The sequence below is a fragment of the Mesoplodon densirostris genome, chromosome 7 (genome assembly GCF_025265405.1).
Source record: "Mesoplodon densirostris isolate mMesDen1 chromosome 7, mMesDen1 primary haplotype, whole genome shotgun sequence".
Classification (NCBI taxonomy): domain Eukaryota; kingdom Metazoa; phylum Chordata; class Mammalia; order Artiodactyla; family Ziphiidae; genus Mesoplodon; species Mesoplodon densirostris.
The window spans coordinates 15,127,111-15,145,947 of record NC_082667.1 but is presented as its reverse complement, the minus strand read 5'-3'; the positions used below and the strand labels follow the sequence as shown (position 1 = coordinate 15,145,947).

Here is an 18,837-nt window from a genome sequence, read left to right as displayed (position 1 = left end):
ACTGTTGCACTTGGTACAAGTCACCCACTTAACTCAATTTCCTCCACCATATTCAGGTAAAATGTCCTACAATAACATGGCACAATATTATTAAAATATGAGTTCCTTCATCAAGCTTTTCTATCTTAAAGAGATAATCAAATCTTTGACCAGTAGATTACAACTACCGGCCATAGAGACAACTGCACTCTGAGAATAAAGGTTAAAAAGACCCTGGAGATAATGCAGCACTGGGAACCACAGTCACATCAAAGGCATACAACCTTTCAATCTTCAGAACCTTTATGTTCCTGCCTTGTATTTCTGAGCCCTTCTTTCGTCTCATCTTGGTTTATTATAAGACAACAGGATTTCACCAGGAGGAATTTGAAATAATACATTTCCTGTATTTGATGCAAGGGAGAAGGAACATATGCACACAAGAGTCAGTAAACTCAACAAACATTTGGACCAATGGTTTCACATAAATAGCGTGCAGGAGGGGATGAACTAGATTAAATCCTAGGAACTCCTAAACTTTAGATAAAGATGAGGTCAGACTCCCATTATAATTCAAGGAACTCTAAGAAAATAACAATTCTAAATTCTAATGTGACATGTCAATCACACTAGTTTGGTTATGAATGAGAGAGGGTAACTTTCTGTGGTTACTGGTATCAGAGGCTGGAGACAGCCATGTATCAGGTTACCAATATGAAACTACAAGAACTAATTTACTTACATGACTCCAAGGCAATGGAGCTTAAAGGCAATGTAATTATTGTGCCTAATGTACTATTTCAAAAAATATGTGATAAAGGTCCACACAGTAATTTAAGAATATAATTTACTAAATAAAACTGAACAAATAGTACAGTGATCTGGATTCTAGTCGTGAATCTGATACAATTAATTATCTAATCGTGGCTAAGTCACAAATAGTCCATGTCCCAGTTTATGTATTACAATGATGTACTCATGACTGAGTTAAATGTGAAACGTTCTAAGCTCCTTAAAAAAGTAGTACTTTACTTATAAGACGAAGGTATTACATACGAGATGAAGTTAACCACCATGACCAAAGCTAACAATTTCCATTTAAATAGAACTTACCTCCAAAAATATTCAGTACACTCGATACATGTTCATTAACTCTTAAAAGGCATTATTCAAACATTTCATAACTAAGGAAACAGACGTATTAAATTACTTAATAACTCAAAATCTTATCAACAAGTCTGTGACAGAGTAAGGAACAGAATCAAATTCTCAGTGTCCCCCTCCCCCCCCCACCCCACACCCAGTCCACTGTTCAAGTCACCTATTTAGCTTAAATTATATTGTTCTATGTATCAGAAACATAATTAGTTATGGCAGGAACAGAAACTTCTCTCCCAAAGGCTTCAGAATCCATTTTACTAAAATATGTTCAAATTTTAAATGAGAATGGTTCCATGAACGGCAACTATTTATTAAACCCAGAAAAGTATTTCATCTTGTATTAGGTTGAGCAATCTGTAAGGAATAGAGACTATGATTTTTAAACACAGAGTCAGAAAAGCAAACCAGGAGCAAAGACCAAAGACTATGATGGGGTCTACCTCTCTCAAAAGGATTAAGAAAAATAGAGGAAAGGGTGAAAGAAAAACAAAACCCAAAATCAAAAGGTAATTCTATGGAATACTACGGAATATTTGTACCATGGACAAATGGCATGAAAAATATACCTTCAGGTAAGCATCAGATACATATTAATCCATCTTCCAAATTAGCAAAGTGCTTCCCCGCCAGTCCCCCCCGCCAAGGTATCTCTTGGGGAAGACTTGTTACTCTCATATACGCTGTTTATCTGATACAGACTTTTCTGGAGACTATTTAGAAATAAGTAATAGAAGTGTTTTTTTTTAATATTGTAAAAGTTTTTTTATACACTTTGACCAAGCATGGTAGATGGATTATTGCTTTCAACTCTTCATATTCTCTCTGTCATAAAATTATACATTCACACCCTTTGTCATGTAATTTTGCAAGGCTTGGCCACATGGTTTGTTTTGGCTAATGAGACTTGATGTCAGCAGAGGCTTAAAACATGTTCTGGTAGTTTGGCTTATTTCTTACACTCTGGTGATAAACCATGATATGACTACACCCCAGGTAGCTGCTGCCCCTTCATGATAGGCCTCAGAACAAACACATTTAGAGGAGATCTAACCCAACCTACAGCCTGAGGCAGGCCAACCAACCCACAAACTGAAGGAGATTTGCCTGGCCAAGCCCAGCCTAGATGAGAAGGATCTAGACCCAGTGTGAAAATAAACCCTTAGTGTTGTAACTCAATAAAACACTGGTTTGTTATGCAGAACTGTTATGGCAATAGCTGACCAATACACCCAATAATCTCACACCTGAGAATGTATCCTGGGGCAATTAGAGAGAACAGATTCACATATATAGGGTGAATTTATCATAGCAACATTTATAAACAACAAAAAACTGAAAACATTCTATCATCAAACAATAGTGTGAATAGTTAAATAAGTTATGATCTAGCCAGACTATTAAATATTTAAAGCTATTAAAAATTATGGGGGCCTCCCTGGTGGCGCAGTGGTTAAGAGTCCGCCTGCCGATGCAGGGGATACGGGTTCATGCCCCGGTCTGGGAGGATCCCATATGCCGCGGAGCGGCTGGGCCCGTGAGCCATGGCCGCTGGGCCTGCGCATCCGGAGCCTGTGCTCCGCAACGGGAGAGGCCACAACAGTGAGAGGCCCGCATACCGCAAAAAGAAAAAAAAAAAAAAAAAATTATGTTCTTGGGACTTCCCTGGTGGTCCGGGGGTTAAGACTTCACGCTCCCAATGCAGGGGGCCCGGGTGAGATCCCTGGTCGGGGAACTAGATCCCGCATGCATGCCACAACTAACAGTTCGCATGCCGCAACTAAGAGCCCGCATGCCGCAACTAAAAGATCCCACATGCCGCAACGAAGATCCCGCGTGACACAACTAAGACCCAGTGCAGCAAAAACAAATTAATTACTTAAATTAAATAAAATTGAAGAAAAAAAAAAGAACTACGTTCTTAAAGAACACACAAAAATGTATGATAATGTTCATAATATTTAAGTTTAAAAAGTATAAAAAGCAAGATGCACTGTTTAAAAAATATCTACAAGTAGAGAAAAAGATCAGGTAGATAAAATAATTCTTTTAAGAAGTACAAATGATTTTCTGTGCTAAATATTATTTTATGCTAAATACTATACTTGGAATAAAGAAGTATATAAGTATGTTCCCTGACTTCTTGAAACTAACAGTCTAGTGAGGAAGACAGATATTAAAAAATAATAATCATATATATGTAATTATAAATTGTGATAAAATATTGTGGTAGAAATTGCTAATTATCCCCAGTATTTATTTCCCCCTTCTTGCTCAGTACTAGAGTCACTGAATTTTATCGGCCCATGGCCACCTGGAATGGACTATACTTCCCAGCCTTCCTTGCTCCTACTTGGGGCCATGCGGCCAAGTTCTGACCAATGGGATCTAATTGGAAGTGAGGCATGCAACTTCCAGTAAACATCCTTAAAAATAAAGGGCTTGCTTTCCCCCTTCTTACCAGATGGAGCAGCTATTTTGGACTATCATGTGGAAGCTTCATGCTGAGAATGGCAGAGCAATAGAATAGGAGGAGCCTGGGTGCCCTGGCACTGTGGAACCAGTGTCACCAGCCTTATTACACCTACAGAGCTTTCACATGAGACAGATAAAATTCTACCTGGTTTAAGTCATTTTCATTTTGGGTTTTCAGTCATCCACAGCTGAACCTAATCCTAAATGGCACAGCTATGAAGGAAAGATGAAGGGTTCGATGAGAGATTATAATAGAAACTGTTGGTTTTGACAGGAGGAAGGGGTTTCAGGGATAGGTCCTCTGAGGAAGTAACTTTTAAGTTGCAACCCACCTGATGCCTGGCCAGGAGAGCACCAGGTGAAGGGAGGTGGGGTGGCAAACCCCTCAAGGCGGGGGAAATCAAAGATGAAACTACTATGGCCTAAGCCTGAATCTCAGCAGGAATAAGCAACAAACTGGGATGTTAAGATTGCTTCTACAATGAATGAATTAGAATGAAAGCAGAGCACTAAAGCAAGCAAGTGCATTGGCTCCAATATTAGAATATCCGTTATGAGAAGCAAAGACCACATACACATGTCAGAAATGAGAGGGGAAGGGTGCAGAATGAGAACAAATGCTATTAAAGAAATTAATAGTTGCTTCTACACTTCAGTACTACTAGTGTTTAAAATAGTTGGATTCTCTGATTAGAGTGGTTCATAAACCATAAGGAGAATGTGATTAGATTTTTAAATGCTAATCCTCCCTGGAAAAGACAAGAATTTGGTGTTAAATTTTTTTAAAATAATTGTTTCTTGTCTATTTCTGATTATAAAAAGGAAATCTATTTATTGTGGAGAATGTAGCAAATATACATAAGACTATAAAGAAAAAATAAACTACCTGTAAATCATCACTTCGCAACAACATTTTATGCTGACGCTGGTTTTTTTTTTTTTTTTGCGGTACGCGGGCCTCCCACCGCCGTGGCCTCTCCCGTTGCGGAGCACAGGCTCAGGACGTGCAGGCTCAGCGGCCACGGCTCACGGGCCCAGCCGCTCCACGGCACGTGGGATCCTCCCAGACCGGGGCACGAACCCGCGTCCCCTGCATCGGCAGGCGGACTCCCAACCACTGCGCCACCAGGGAAGCCCCTGACGCTGTTTTTATACACTTATATGCCTACATACATATATACACACAATATACAAAAATGGGACTGTAATGCATATGAAGTTGCGTGTGCTTTTTCATTTATTTTACCATAAGTGCATTCCTATGTCATTAAAACATTTTTGAAACCATGATTTTTAATGGCTATATAACATATAATTTATTTAGCTAATCAAGTCTGGGTTAAAACTGTCAACCACAAGGACTTCCCTGGTGGTCCAGTGGCTAAGGCTCCTTCTCCCAATGCAGGGGGCCCGGGTTCGAGCCCTGGTCAGGGAACTAGATCCTACTAGCCGCAAGTAAAGATCCTGCATGCCGCAACTAGGACCTGACACAGCCAACTAAATAAATAAATATACTTTTAACGTTTAGGAAAAAACCTGTCAACCACAAATTAAAGCCCTGTGGGTCAAGAAGATGACTTCAAAAACTGCCATGGGGAGCTTCTGTTCAGAAATCTCAAATTACAGGGTGAAAGCACTGGAACTATCTAACAAGAATTCATTGAAATTCACTGAGTTTTAGCCATGAAGGATGCTTAATAAAGACTATATTTTCCAAAATGGAGTGTACCATTTTGTAATTAGTCTTGAGGAAGAAACAGAATAAGTATCAAAGACCGAGGTAGCAATAACAAATAAGAACTAATAAGTGCCTACTGTTAGAATTAGTGACTATCTGCAATATTTTATTTTTTAATAAAGCATAAGAGAACACATGCTTTTATTATTTCTATAATTAAGTTTTCAAGTGGACGTGGAACAATGATTATAGAAAAATGCATATAGAAAAAGAACGGAAACAAATATGACAAAGGGTTAATAGCTGTTAATTCTTGAGTATGACACTCTTTGAACTTTTCTGTATTTAAATTTTTTCTCACAACCAAAAACTTAATATTAAATTATTAGTCATGCGAGTAAGGTAATTCAGATTTCAGTTATTAAAGTAGAAGGAAAATCAGTAGGTTTTGCCAGAGGCTAAGTAGATCTTTTGAGAAGGAAAAACAAAAAGCTGGGCATACAGCATTAGGAGTTTGTTCTAAAATAAAAGTATTTTAAACAAAATATCAGTGTTCCATGTTGAAAATAGGTCTGAGGAAGGACCAGCTCTTGAATTTTATAGCTGTGCTTCCTTCAAGTACTATCCTACCTAAAAATGATACATATTCTGTTCTATCAAAAAGGTTGTTTCAACAGTTAAGCAAATACTTTAAAAACTGCCAAGACTGCATTTTAGTTTCTGACACTAGCTTTCTTTACTTTGTATACCTAAGATTTTCCTGATGCTACACCCATTTTTTAAAATTCTAGGTTCTAAAATCCAAACTTAGTTCAGATGACAGAGTTTGCCACTTGATGAAACGTCTTACTAAACATAAATGGTTGCAATGTTCTATTAAGTGAGGTACCTAGCAGAAAAAAAATTAAAGAATAAAAAGTTACAGAAATAAACCAAATCTTTACATCAGTTCTCATAAAAATTTCAAATAAATGTACATGTTTTACAATTGCCCCATTTTCCCCAAATGTAGCCTTAGGTTGTCTTAACTTTGTGACAACATCCCCTATCCCCTACTCCACTAATCAGTTCTCACCTTCTTTCCCTGCTAGAACACGTGAATTTTTCAGCAAAAGTGACTCATTCATTGGCATCTTGTCAAACTAACCCTGAAATTTTAAGGAGGCTCAGTGCTAACAGAATTTTAAAGCTAGAACATTTTCACTAACACACATCATTTTGACTTCAGAGAAATGAATCACTTTCAGAGCCAAATACGTCTAACAAACTTTGTTTATATTTTTCCTTACAAATTGTTCTCCACCATGTTACCTCCTCCCAATTTTAGTTTGGCAATTCCATAATCTAAAATACCTCTTATTTCTGAAGAAGACAAGATGGGGGAATGCAGAAGCATTAGAATAGGAGAGGGGAGAAAAAAGCAATTGTTCACTAAGCTTGGAAAAAGATTCTATTCTGAAACATTAATGATTCATATCTATTCCACATAGTTCTCAAAATTTATTTCTCCCCTTAGTTAAATGAAAACACAATACAATACATAATATAAACACAATCAGGAATCTCCAGGAATAAATTACTCTCATTGCTATTATTTCACTAAATAAAAGTTTTTAAAAAACACAAAAATCAATAACTGAGAACTATATAGCTAAAAATCTTCAATAAGATATCACTAGCGTGAACTATCAATTGCAGATCACCTCATCATTTTGGTTCACACATTCATCTACTCCAAAACCAGCCCTTTTAACCAAAGGGAGAGTGGTAGGGAAGGAACAAGAAAACAAATGCTTTGTCAGATTACCACAGACATTTACTTATAGCTCTATCAATTGTCACACTCCACCTGGTGGCAGGAGCTGCCTGAATTGGAGAAGTGGAGGTCATTATACAAGAAATTCCAAAGAACACTTTCCAGTTGTCCCCGGGGAAAAAAAGCAAGATGTTCTTTTTTTGTCCTATATAGAATATATCTAACAAGGCTCCACCAAAGTTTTTTCACATAATAGTAGGTCAATATCTAACAAAGATTAACATAAAGGAATGACAATAATCAGAATGGGAGATCTACACTTAGAGCAATCTACTTACAACCACTCCACGTTAAGTTAAATGTCATCTCAAGCCTTTAAAACAGGTAACAAGGCACATCCAGCAACTGTAAGATTCTCTATCACATACTCCCACTAACTTTCTCTGCCTCTATTCTCTATGGGTAAACTATAGAGTTTAATTAACACAGTTAACAGCAGCCTGCCACCCTGCTTTTAGATATTTGCCAGTAACATATACCCATGGGATACTCTAGAGACTGATTTCAACCAAAAATAAAAATAGATAAACAGATCTCAAACAAAATTAAAACTGAGTCTGGCTGCCCACACTTATTTTCACACATGAGGAAAAATAGCAGTTCTCCTAGAAGCCTCGAGCAGACATATCTTTAGAACACAATGTTAAAAATATGCCCCCCCTCCTTTTTCCCCTACCTGTTTCTCACTCAAAGCTGTGATTTTGGCTTGAAGTTCATGAAGCTGTTTCTTTAAATCAGCATTCTGATTGGAAAGAAAAAATATCTGTGAGGAAGATATTTCATTTGTTAACAGAAGAGTAGCAAGATGACTTTATGCAAACTGTATTACAAATGACGAAGCAATCTTAAGCATTTAGCCAATCATATTTGTCATGCATTAAACTGTAGTCATATTACCACCACCCAGTGCATAGATCCTAAATGTAGGGTGCTAACACTAGAACAGGGGTAAGCTCCTTTGCAATTGCAAGAAGTTTTATATTTCAGCATTTTGTACTGTAATACTACTCCTTTCTACTAAAATAGTTATTCTTCATAAGAAGTAACAGTTGACAGAAAACCTAAAGCTCCGCTAATCAGTTGTAAGTATGAACACACTGCATGCTTAACGGCATTATCAGTAAAAAAAAGGTTTTTCTCTGCTTGCCCTCTCCCTTATTTAGTAGAGTACGTTTGTTATTTTAGATTTGAAAAGCTGTCAGTGCTGCAACTGCCTTAAACACTGCATCATTCAAATTAACATACTGACTACCAGGGCAACTCCTCAGTTCTAAAATGTTAGGAATCAGAAAAGAATACTATGTTAAATGAGATACACTGAGCATGCTTGTGTTTTACTCACATGAGAGAAAAATCCAAAATTAAAGTTTTCAAAAGCTTAATGTAACACGATCACTAGCAGATTGAATTCCACCCCAATGAGAGACTACTTTTCCTTCGTCCTTTCACATGCAATTCTTTCAATTCATCCTGCCTGGTCTTCTGACAGGGTCTGGGCATACATCCTCCCCTTCACGTTTACTCCATGTGGTCTTTTTTGTGACAGCATGTGATATAAGACCTCTCTAATGAGATCACCCACAAGACTGTCCAGCAACTTACTGCCCCCTCAGATTCTTCACATTAAGACTGCTCTGTTACATGACTGCCAGCTACAGCAGAAATGCTGAAGTTTTCTAACAATATTTCAGTTGCTGATAACAATAGGTTACCATATTAAATATAAAAGAATCTATTCATCTAAGGTCTACTGGCTCTTGGTTCCCTAAACCTAATTTAAATTATAATATATATTTTAAAAAATTAAAATGGAGAAGCTTCTCAAAGAAGTTGGACTGTCAAAGAGGAGTTAAGTGGATATCACTGCCAGCTCTCAGAATCAATGGTTTGTGTTAAAAACACAATAGTTAAGCCACTGGGGGCTAAATTTGTAGAAATGAATATTATTTCCCACTTCCAAAAATCAATCTGCCTCAGTACCATTCTTTAATCCAAGAAGCTATTTTACTTAACTTTACAGTGAGGCATGTATGGTATGTTTAACAAGCTAAAAAAAAAATGTGTATGTACATATACAAATATACATATACACACACACACCCCACCATCAATGGGTCTAGGTGTTCTGTGAACAGATTATGAGTAAACAAATGCAAGGGAGAAATCCTGAGAATGTCTGAATAAATACTCTCCATACTTATGACCCACTGTCTAATTGCTGCAAAAGAGACACTGCCTGAACAATAAATATACTAATTAAAGAAAAGATAAATTTTTAGGAAGATTTCTCTTCAGGGATAGAAAATAAAATGCCTGAGCCAAAAACCCCTATGAGACTTTAAAGAAAAGGTAACACCTGATGAATTACTATATAAGGTTCTTTAAAACCCTCTCTAAGGGCTCTTTCAAAAATGAAATTTTTAAAAATGCTTTTAAAAAATTATTCTAAAATTCTATTCTTAACATAGTGAGATTAAGTACTTAAAAGTTCTATACTATAAACTATGAGAAAATAAAAATGGTTCTGGGCCATATTCAATAATTCTGAGATTACAGAAAGCCTTGCAAACTCTGATTTTGAGTAAGTGCGCTTGTGGAAATGAAATTTAAGCTATATGAAGAGTATTAACTCTCAATTCTTTTTCCCAAAATATTCAAAGCAATTAGCATAAAATAAAAGCAAAATAACAGTAACAAAGATGAAATAATAGCTATATTATAATAGAATGACTGGAGTTTTCTTAATTCTTATAACATGAAGACCAATGTACTAAAAAAAATTGCTGTTACAGATGAGATAGTTTCTAAAACCTAAGTATTGCCTGTATTTTAATATTTTATGGTCACTTTATTTTAAATTATTTTAATTTAAAAATTAAATGAATAAAAGTAGTATTTTACCTGTGGATCCTGCTTCATTTGAGCAACCAGTTTCTGATAATAAAAAGAGAAAAAGAGCCATCAGTCTCACATATAAACTCACTATGGCTAATCAGGCTCAACCCCCAAAATCTAGAGTTTTAAGCCCACACAAAAAAATGAGCAATACCACAATCAGAACAGACCAAAAGCTTTTGTGATCTATATAAAAAGTTAATGAAACACTCCTCTTAATAATAAAAAAAATTCAAACTATCGCTTTATATTTGAAATGAAGAGCTTCCTGCCTTTAAACAAATCTGGAGATGGGCTGGGGGAGGGGAGCTCTTAAAAGACAATTTAAATAAGCTGAATGCTCCAAAAGCCAAACATCCCTTTAAAAGGTTGTCATTGTCTAGAGTCCCAAGTAAGTCCTGGAAAGAAGGTGCTCCCATACAAAAACAGGCCTGTTTGTATACAGCGAACAGATTTGGCGAGTCTGTTGGTTTGGTTCACAGAAGGAGCCTAGTGTCAGATGTGACTCTGCCACTGTCCTCTCTGTGGGGGGAGGGGAGATGTACTCAGTGGAGCAGTGATGCTCACTATTTGAGAGTAAGGAAGCGAAGGAACAGTAATGCAAAATTCTACCTACCTGGGTTCCTGTGGGAAGGAGAGTACTACCAGAATACTGAATGAGAAAGACCTTTACTAGGGAACACATAAGTCCAAAAAATGAAAAACAAAGAAAAATGGATGTCAACTGACCTAACCCAACTTCCAAAAGCATCGCTGCCCAAAGGTAACAATAACCAGGGACAGAAGAATTTGAAGCATAAAGGAATATCAGAAGGCTGAGTCCTAAAAGTATCTAGGAATAAGCTGTTCTCCAAGTGAATTTTTCACATAAATGAAAAATTTGTCCCTCTCTTTGGGTGACAAGACACTTTTAAAGTTTTTAGTCGTAGGGACTTCCCTGGTAGTCCAGTGGTTAAGAATCCGCCTTCAAATGCAGGGGACATGGGTTCGATCCCTGGTCGGGGAACTAAGATCCCACAAGCTGCGGGGCAACTAAGCCTGCACACTGCACTATTGAACCCGCACACTCTGGAGCCCACACACCACAACTAGAGAAGCCCACATGCCGCGATGAAGAACCCACATGCCACAACGAAGACCCAGCACAGTCATAAATAAACAAATAATAGCTTTTAGTCATAAAATAAAACCTTTCTAAAATATATTATATACTTATCTGCCTTATTAAATAGAAAAAAAGCAGCAGTTAGTGACACTTAGAGGCATGATTACCTCAATATACTATTCTGCAAACAATACAAAGAGGTGCTTACAATAAAGGCCCCAAACTGCTGTGTTCTAAAGAGTTCTTGTACCTGCATTTGAGTTTTTCAGTCTACTCCTTAATGCCAAGCAGTCAGCTAGCAAATCTTGCTAATATTACTATGCCTCCCTCTAAGAGCCCCTGAACCCCAATTCCAATTTGCTACTTCTGAGCTGCTTTGTGATACACTCAGTGAAGTAATTCTAAGATGAGTGAATAGCCTAAGAAATCCCCCTTGAGTAAAATGTATAATCTTGTGTGACTTCTAACATTTATTCTAGCTTGTCAAAAACCTTACTTCAGGTGGTAAGGTATACATTCCGGATAGCTGAGATTGCCAACCATGTGACCTCCAAATACACAAGGTATATGTTACTATAGTCTACTTCATATGTGACAGTGGTAACTCTTCTATATCCTGGTCTTAATCTACAAAATAGTAATAACACATATTCCAAGAACTCAATGAAAAAGAAGCATAAGGTTTTATACATATACATTTTTACTAATGCAGCCTAAAGGCTAGCTACATTCTTCAATGAAAAAAGTCCTTCATTATCCTTCCTGCTTTTGTCACCAGAGAGTGGAATACTATACTAAAGTTGCCTTTTTAAAGCTGAAAAAGGTTTTCCTCCACGACACTGAAATTTAAAAACTGATAACCAAAGTAAGTCTCTACCTCTGGAGGAAATAAATAAGCCAACTTTTCTACCTATAATCAAGCAAGCTGCATTTCAGACCATTAGAGGCAGGACAGAACAAGCTGGGCAACTTAACTAGACTTTCCAAATCCCTAGTGACTTTAAGGTGATGTTGTGTGTTATCAAAGTGAAGTTACTTTCTATGGTAAGAACGCAGCAATTTTTCATGAGAATATAGTTTAAGGGCTGGCAAACTACAGCCCACAGGCACCCTGCCTTTGTGAATAAAGTTTTACTGGGACACAGTCACACCCATCCATTTATACAGTGTCTATGGCTGCTCTGTGTGTACAGGAGCAGAGCTGTGACAGAGACCATAAATGATGCCCATAGTATAAAATACTTTACCCTCTGGCCCTTTGCAAAAAGTCTGCTAACCTCTGCTTTATACTATTCTCTGTTCCATGTAGAGTAAAAATACTCCAAAAGTTTAAAAAATCTGCATAAGAATAATCAAAAAGGCAATTTCCCAAAAAAGATGAGATGCCCATCACAGGCCATAATTATATGACCATTCATTCAATATCAACCATGTGCACATCACTACTTTTTAAATCATCTCGGTCCATAAAGAACAAAAGGCTACTTCTACCACAGCAATACCAGGTAGTTTCAGGACACACCTTCTATACAGTAAGCTCATTTTCAGCCCTAGTTTCCCTAAGTGGAAATGATGAAGGGGTGGCTTCTGCCCCAATATTTAGTCAAATGTACAATCTGACTTTGGCCTCAGCCTAATAGCCAGTGCTTACTTTGATGTCATTTCTGGCATCCCTGAACTTGTCATGATCAGTGATCACGTAGGTTACCATGTATCCAATCAGAATAACAGCATCAGATTTACAAGCAAGGCATGTCACTTGGATTTACTGTTAAAACTTTTTTTTTTTTTTTTGGCCATACCGCGCAGCATGCGGGATATTAGTTCCCTGACCAGGGATCAAACCCGTGCCCCCTGCAGTGGAAACGTGGAGCCTTAGCCACTGGACCACCCGGGAAGTCCCTACTATTAATACTTAAACTTTTTTTAATAGGAAAGGATTCTAAATATAACTGGAGTGAAATATCTTACATACTTTATATGTTAAAACACTATCAACCAACACTGATAAACATAAATAAATGTTTATTACCATACAAACAAAATGCTATATAATAATTACGGATGAATATAAAAGCTATTAATTTTATGCTAAAAAGTAGTTAAATATACAGGAAAATAATTAATGTGAATATTGAGAGTGATAACCTTAGGAAGAATATTATATCCCTTTTGAGTCAATAAATGTAATTTAAAAATTTAAATTAGATTTTTAAACAATAAACATTAAATTTTTTCATAATTATAATTTTTATAAAATTGGTATGCTTGAATTAAATATATGAAACAAAAGTAATATTTAAGAACTCTAATTTTTAGTAATTTAGTTCAACTTAGATCATGAGTCTTTCAAGAAAAGTCTTATTTTGACTTGTTCACATCTTGTGAGGATGAACTAAAAGCAGAATATTAACTTTGCCATCTCAAAATTTCTTGAGAGAAGGAGTATGTCCAAAAATCACATTATGAGTAAAAACTTCAGTATACATGGTAGTCAATTTAAATATGTCTTGTTATTTAAAATATGCAAGTTAACACAGGGAACTATATTCAATATCCTATGATAAACCATAATGAAAGAGAATATGAAAAAGAATGTGTATATATATGCATAACTGAATCACTTTGATGTACAGCAGAAATTAACACAACATTGTAAATCAACTATACTTCAATAACATAAATTTTGAAAAATAAACAAATAAAACATGCAAGTTAAGTCACACGAACAAAGTCCCTCAGATGGACCAAAAAACAGAAAAAAAGGAGAGGTTTTTTTTAACACCTTCGCTATATGGAAAAGAATATTTTTAGTTCTTTTGTCTGGAAGAGAAGTCAGGAATATTTTATTAAAGTTCTCAAAAATATTACCAATGAGTTTGCTGAGTAGTAATAAAAGGCAAATAACATGACTCTTGGACAAGTGACTGAAAAACGATTAAAAGCTCTACTAAAAACCAGAGATAGCCTGTTTATTAATTTAGCCATTACTAATAACATGATGTGGGAGAAGCCATGAATGAAACATACCTGGTGAACCTGAATTTCCACTTTAAGAGCCTCCTGTAGAGTCTGCAACTCCATCCTCTACCTTCTCCACTTTTTCTTATGTCTGCTAATTCTATAGTTTCTTCAGCCTCTGTTTAAAATAACAAACTCCTCTTCTTACTGCAGCTGTAGAGATCATAAAATGTTTTGGATCATTATGTTGGGTATAAAGGAAATATACGTTAGATAAAATAAATTAGATTAGTCGAAATATTTCGTCGACTAAACATAGGGCAAAAAATTTCCCCAAACAGATTTCTTTCCAAAATGAGTAGTTTTTTCTGAATTGGCACCAAAACTTTCTGGGTTTTATTCTCTGAGCATTCCTCTAGAAAACACTTCAAATAAGGAAGAAATGAAAAAAAATGAGTTTAATCTGATCATGAAAACAGCTAAGCACTTACTAGATGCTCAGCACCACGCTAGATACTACTTTCTGAGGATACAGAGCTGAACAAGACCTCTTCTGTCCTGGATGTGTTGGGAGTCTAGTGGGGGAGAGGACAACCATCCAGGACATGCTGTTCTTAGAAAGAGACACATAACAACATGATCATACATTTTTAACCATCACACAGAGTGAACTGGAGAGTTCAGGATCTCTCAGAGGTTAAAGAAGGCCAGAGTACTCTCACAATTTGGATGGACTCTCATTCTATTTAAAAAATAAAGAAACTCAAAACAGGGGCAATTCTGGTATAATTTAAAGGTTTACATTTAACAAATTAATACTTAACACAAACACATTGCAATGAACTCTGCTTTCCACAAAGTTATGACAGGGATGTTAAAAAATAAATCTATCGTGCACAACAAATGATTTGGGTCTAGCAATAGAACAGACTTTTCCAGCTTTACAATGAACACCATCTTCTTTTCAAGCCTGCCAGGTGCATCTCTTTGGCTGCACGTATAAATGCAGGTGGAGACAATGTCAAATGTCTAGATTTGTGAATGTGAACCTTCCTATTCTGCTCTGCTCATCACTACTGCAATTTAAATTAACTCAGTGGCTAATTTCTCTTTTCATTTTTTTTCTTTTTTCTTGAATGTGGCCTTAGACATGATTTTAGGTACTCTCCCTGAAGCAAAAGTTTACTTGAATAAATTTAAACTTTACTTCTTTCTCTTTTCTTCCTTGTACCTATAAAACTTGTAGTTAGAGCAGCTTTTCAGCATTCTTACAAACTGAGGAAGGGAACAATCAGGAAGTCAGAAGAACTGCTACTCCTTATGCCAATTCAATGAGATTCATAATCTTTATACTTTCTAAAAATTATCTACGGATAAAGTCCTAAGTTTTCTTAAAACTTCTTTAAAACCTGATTTAACAGAGCTATAGTGAAATCATTAACTTCAGGCTGTAATCGTGTGAATATTAATCTTCATTATATTTGTTTAATCTCACTAGGCTTAAAACATCATTGGCAATCTCTCCCCTAGGGCTTGTATACTATGTTATGTAACATCAAAATACTCTAACCTTTTTAAAAAAAATAATTAATTTCAAAAGTGTAAAATTCCTTCCAACTTATATTTGTGGAGGCTAGAAAAGCCTCCACATTATTATTGTACAATGATATTGTCAACCAAAAATTTTCATAGACGTAGTATGTTTAGGGGAGATAATTTGGAAAGTGTGATTTTGATGAACAAACACAGGCTTTTCAGATATTTATTACCTTAAAAAATCTTTGGAACTACATAAATATCAGAATCTTAAGTTACTGATTTAGATCAAGGCTTTTGTTGTCATGTAAGTTTATTCTATATACTAAAGCAAATATTAAAACTATACAGTCACTGTAATTTTAAATATTGAAGTAATCTCCCTACTCAGATTCCTGAATCTAGAGTTCTTCCTGAAAACAGTACTTAAATTAGTTTTAAGACTATCAGAAAATGTGTCAAAAAATGATTCCTTATAATTTTTGTCCAATTAAGAATCACCTTGAAGGGTATTTTCAACAACAGAAAGGCCATATTTTATTTTACTAGTAGCAACATATAATATCAAAGCTGAACTCAACTCATAAACTCTGGAAACAGCAGGTTAAAAACATGGAGAACTTAACAATATACACAAAAAAGGGTTAACATAATTTGTACAGTTACAGAGTGCTTACAAATTAATTACAAATTAATTTTTTTAATTATGAAAAAGCAACTCACAGAATAAATAAGAATGACCAACATGAAAAACATCTATCTTCAAGAAAGTCATAGAAATATAAATTTAAGAAGACACATTTTTGTCAATCACACTGACAAAGATTTGTAAAAACAGTAATACTCTGAGCTGTCTAGAGTTTAGGTCAGGTGGCACTTTCATAATTTGCTATTAGTTATCTCTGAGCAGTAGCACTCAGGGTTATTTACTTTCTTCTTTTCAGAGTATCAATATTTTCCATGGAAAGTATGTACTTATTTTTAAATAACAAAAAATTAACTTAGAATTGCTAGATAAAACATCAGAAAATTTTATACTGATGAAACAAAATGTTCAGGAAAAGAATAAGTAAAACCAGGGTTTAACCGGGAGGCTCTAAATGTCAGAGTGCCTCAGAGGATAAGAAGCCTGCAACTCAAGTTATTGAGGAGGTGACAGCTTTTACTTCCTTCATCAGCTTGTTGTCTGCTTATTAGAGACATACAAAGGCACAAAATTTTATTTGGCAAGGACTCTAAATGCCAATTACTCATTTTATTTCAAGATAAAACTGAAGGGTTAAAAAAGGTAGTGACTTAGTATTAAAAAACTTACGAAGGATTAGAAGATTCATTTGATATCTTTCTTCTTCATAAAAGTCTCTTTCTGAATAGCAATTTTAAGAGACTGGTTTCTGCCTAAAGGAACAAGTTGTATACATATATATTCATAGCCTACAAAAACAAGGCAAGCACATGTTGAATCCTTTTAAAAAATATTTGGGGGGCTTAGACAACTCATGCAGCCACCATGTGATGACCATTTGGAGGCAGTTTATAGTATTATTTGCTAAATTTATAAAAAGATGATTTAACATATTTCGGCCAATTCTAGTAAGTTATAAATATCAGCTGCGGCAACATAAATATGAACAAACTCCTAAAACAGTTTATTGAGGTACAATGCCTTTCACCACCCATCAGCTCTAAATACTATCACCAGAGAAGACAAGTGCCTAACACAAAATACCAACGTTCATTATATTGAAAACTACACGTCAAACGACTGGGACACCTAATAACCTCCCAGCTTCAAATAACAAAAACCCAAAAACATAAATAAAAACTCCACAAACCTAACAAACAAAATAATCAAATCCCACTAAAAAAAGGCAGATGTAATGTCTAGAAAGAACATTCACTGTCTCAAAAAAAAACAAAAAAGAATCTGATTCCACTTACTCACTGTGCAACCACTCTCCGTTTTAGGTTTGTTTGCTTATATATCAGGAAAATGGAAACAGTATCACCTATTTCATAAAATTGCTATGAGGTTTAAATTAGGTGAAGTTATATGAAAAGCCCTTTGTAAACTGTAAAATTCTATGCTATTCTTTTTTTTTTTTTTTTTTGCGGTACGCGGGCCTCTCACTGTCGTGGCCTCCGCCGTTGCGGAGCACAGGCTCCGGACGCGCAGGCTCCGGACGCGCAGGCTCAGCGGCCATGGCTCACGGGCCCAGCCGCTCCGCGGCATATGGGATCCTCCCAGACCGGGGCACGAACCCGTATCCCCTGCATCGGCAGGCGGACTCCCAACCACTTGCGCCACCAGGGAGGCCCTATGCTATTCTTAACATACTTAATTTAACTCTTATTCATACACAAACTTTTATATCAACTTCTCAACACAGCCTATTGCTGGAAAGACTGTAGGCTTTCTTATTTTCAAAGTCTCTAAGAAAGGGGCTTCTAACTATTTTATCTGGTTACAGTTCTGCTTGGAGATAGATATGTGACCTCTAGGTCTTTCATTATGATTCTAATAATGTAGTAATGCTCTAACTCTGAATTTATTACCAAAAATCACTGCTCTGTTCCTGAATTGATATAAAGCTTTTTCCAATCAAAACAACTCACCAACCAAGTTTCTTTTTTCTCTCTTTTTTTTTTTTTTTTTTTTGTGGTACGAGGGCCTCTCACTGCTGTGGCCTCTCCCGTTGCGGAGCACAGGCTCTGGACGCGCAGGCTCAGCGGCCATGGCTCACAGGCCCAGCCGCTCCGCGGCATGTGGGATCTTCCCGGACCGGGGCACGAACCCGTGTCCCCTGCATCGGCAGGCAGACTCTCAACCACTGCACCACCAGGGAAGCCCTCTTTTTTTTTTTTTAATTCTTCCTTCCTCCTTCCTTCCCTCCCTCCCTCTCTCTCTCTTTCTCTGTGTCCGGTCTTAGTTGCAGAATGCAGGATTTTCGTTGAGTCATGTGGGATCTTTCACTGCGACACGTGGGCTTCTCTCTAGTTGTGGTGCGCAGGCTCCAGAGCACGTGGGCGCTGTAGTTTTCGGCATGCAGGCTCTCTCATTGAGGCGCGCAAGCTCAGTAGTTGTGGCGCACGGGCTTAGCTGCCCCGCGGCATATGGGATCTTTAGTTTCCCAACCAGGGATCCGACCTTCGTCCCCCGCACTGAAAGGCGGATTCTTTACCACTGGACCACCAGGGAAGTCCCCAACCAAGTTTCTTTAACTAAAAATAAGT

At 36.6% G+C, this 18,837-nt stretch overlaps 1 protein-coding gene across 13 annotated transcripts in view; it reads right to left on the bottom strand.

Moving 5' to 3' along the window:
* PHF21A (PHD finger protein 21A) overlaps window positions 1-18,837 on the bottom strand; it is a 198,418-nt gene that overhangs the window by 146,246 nt on the left and 33,335 nt on the right. For all 13 annotated transcript variants that reach the window (XM_060103787.1, XM_060103780.1, XM_060103779.1 and 10 more), the window contains 3 exons: window positions 14,137-14,280; window positions 10,008-10,040; window positions 7,783-7,848 (listed from right to left, as the gene is read on the bottom strand). In XM_060103787.1, coding sequence (XP_059959770.1) covers window positions 7,783-7,848; window positions 10,008-10,040; window positions 14,137-14,190 — 153 coding nt within the window. In that variant the 5' untranslated portion in view covers window positions 14,191-14,280. The remainder of the gene's footprint in view (window positions 1-7,782; window positions 7,849-10,007; window positions 10,041-14,136; window positions 14,281-18,837) is intronic.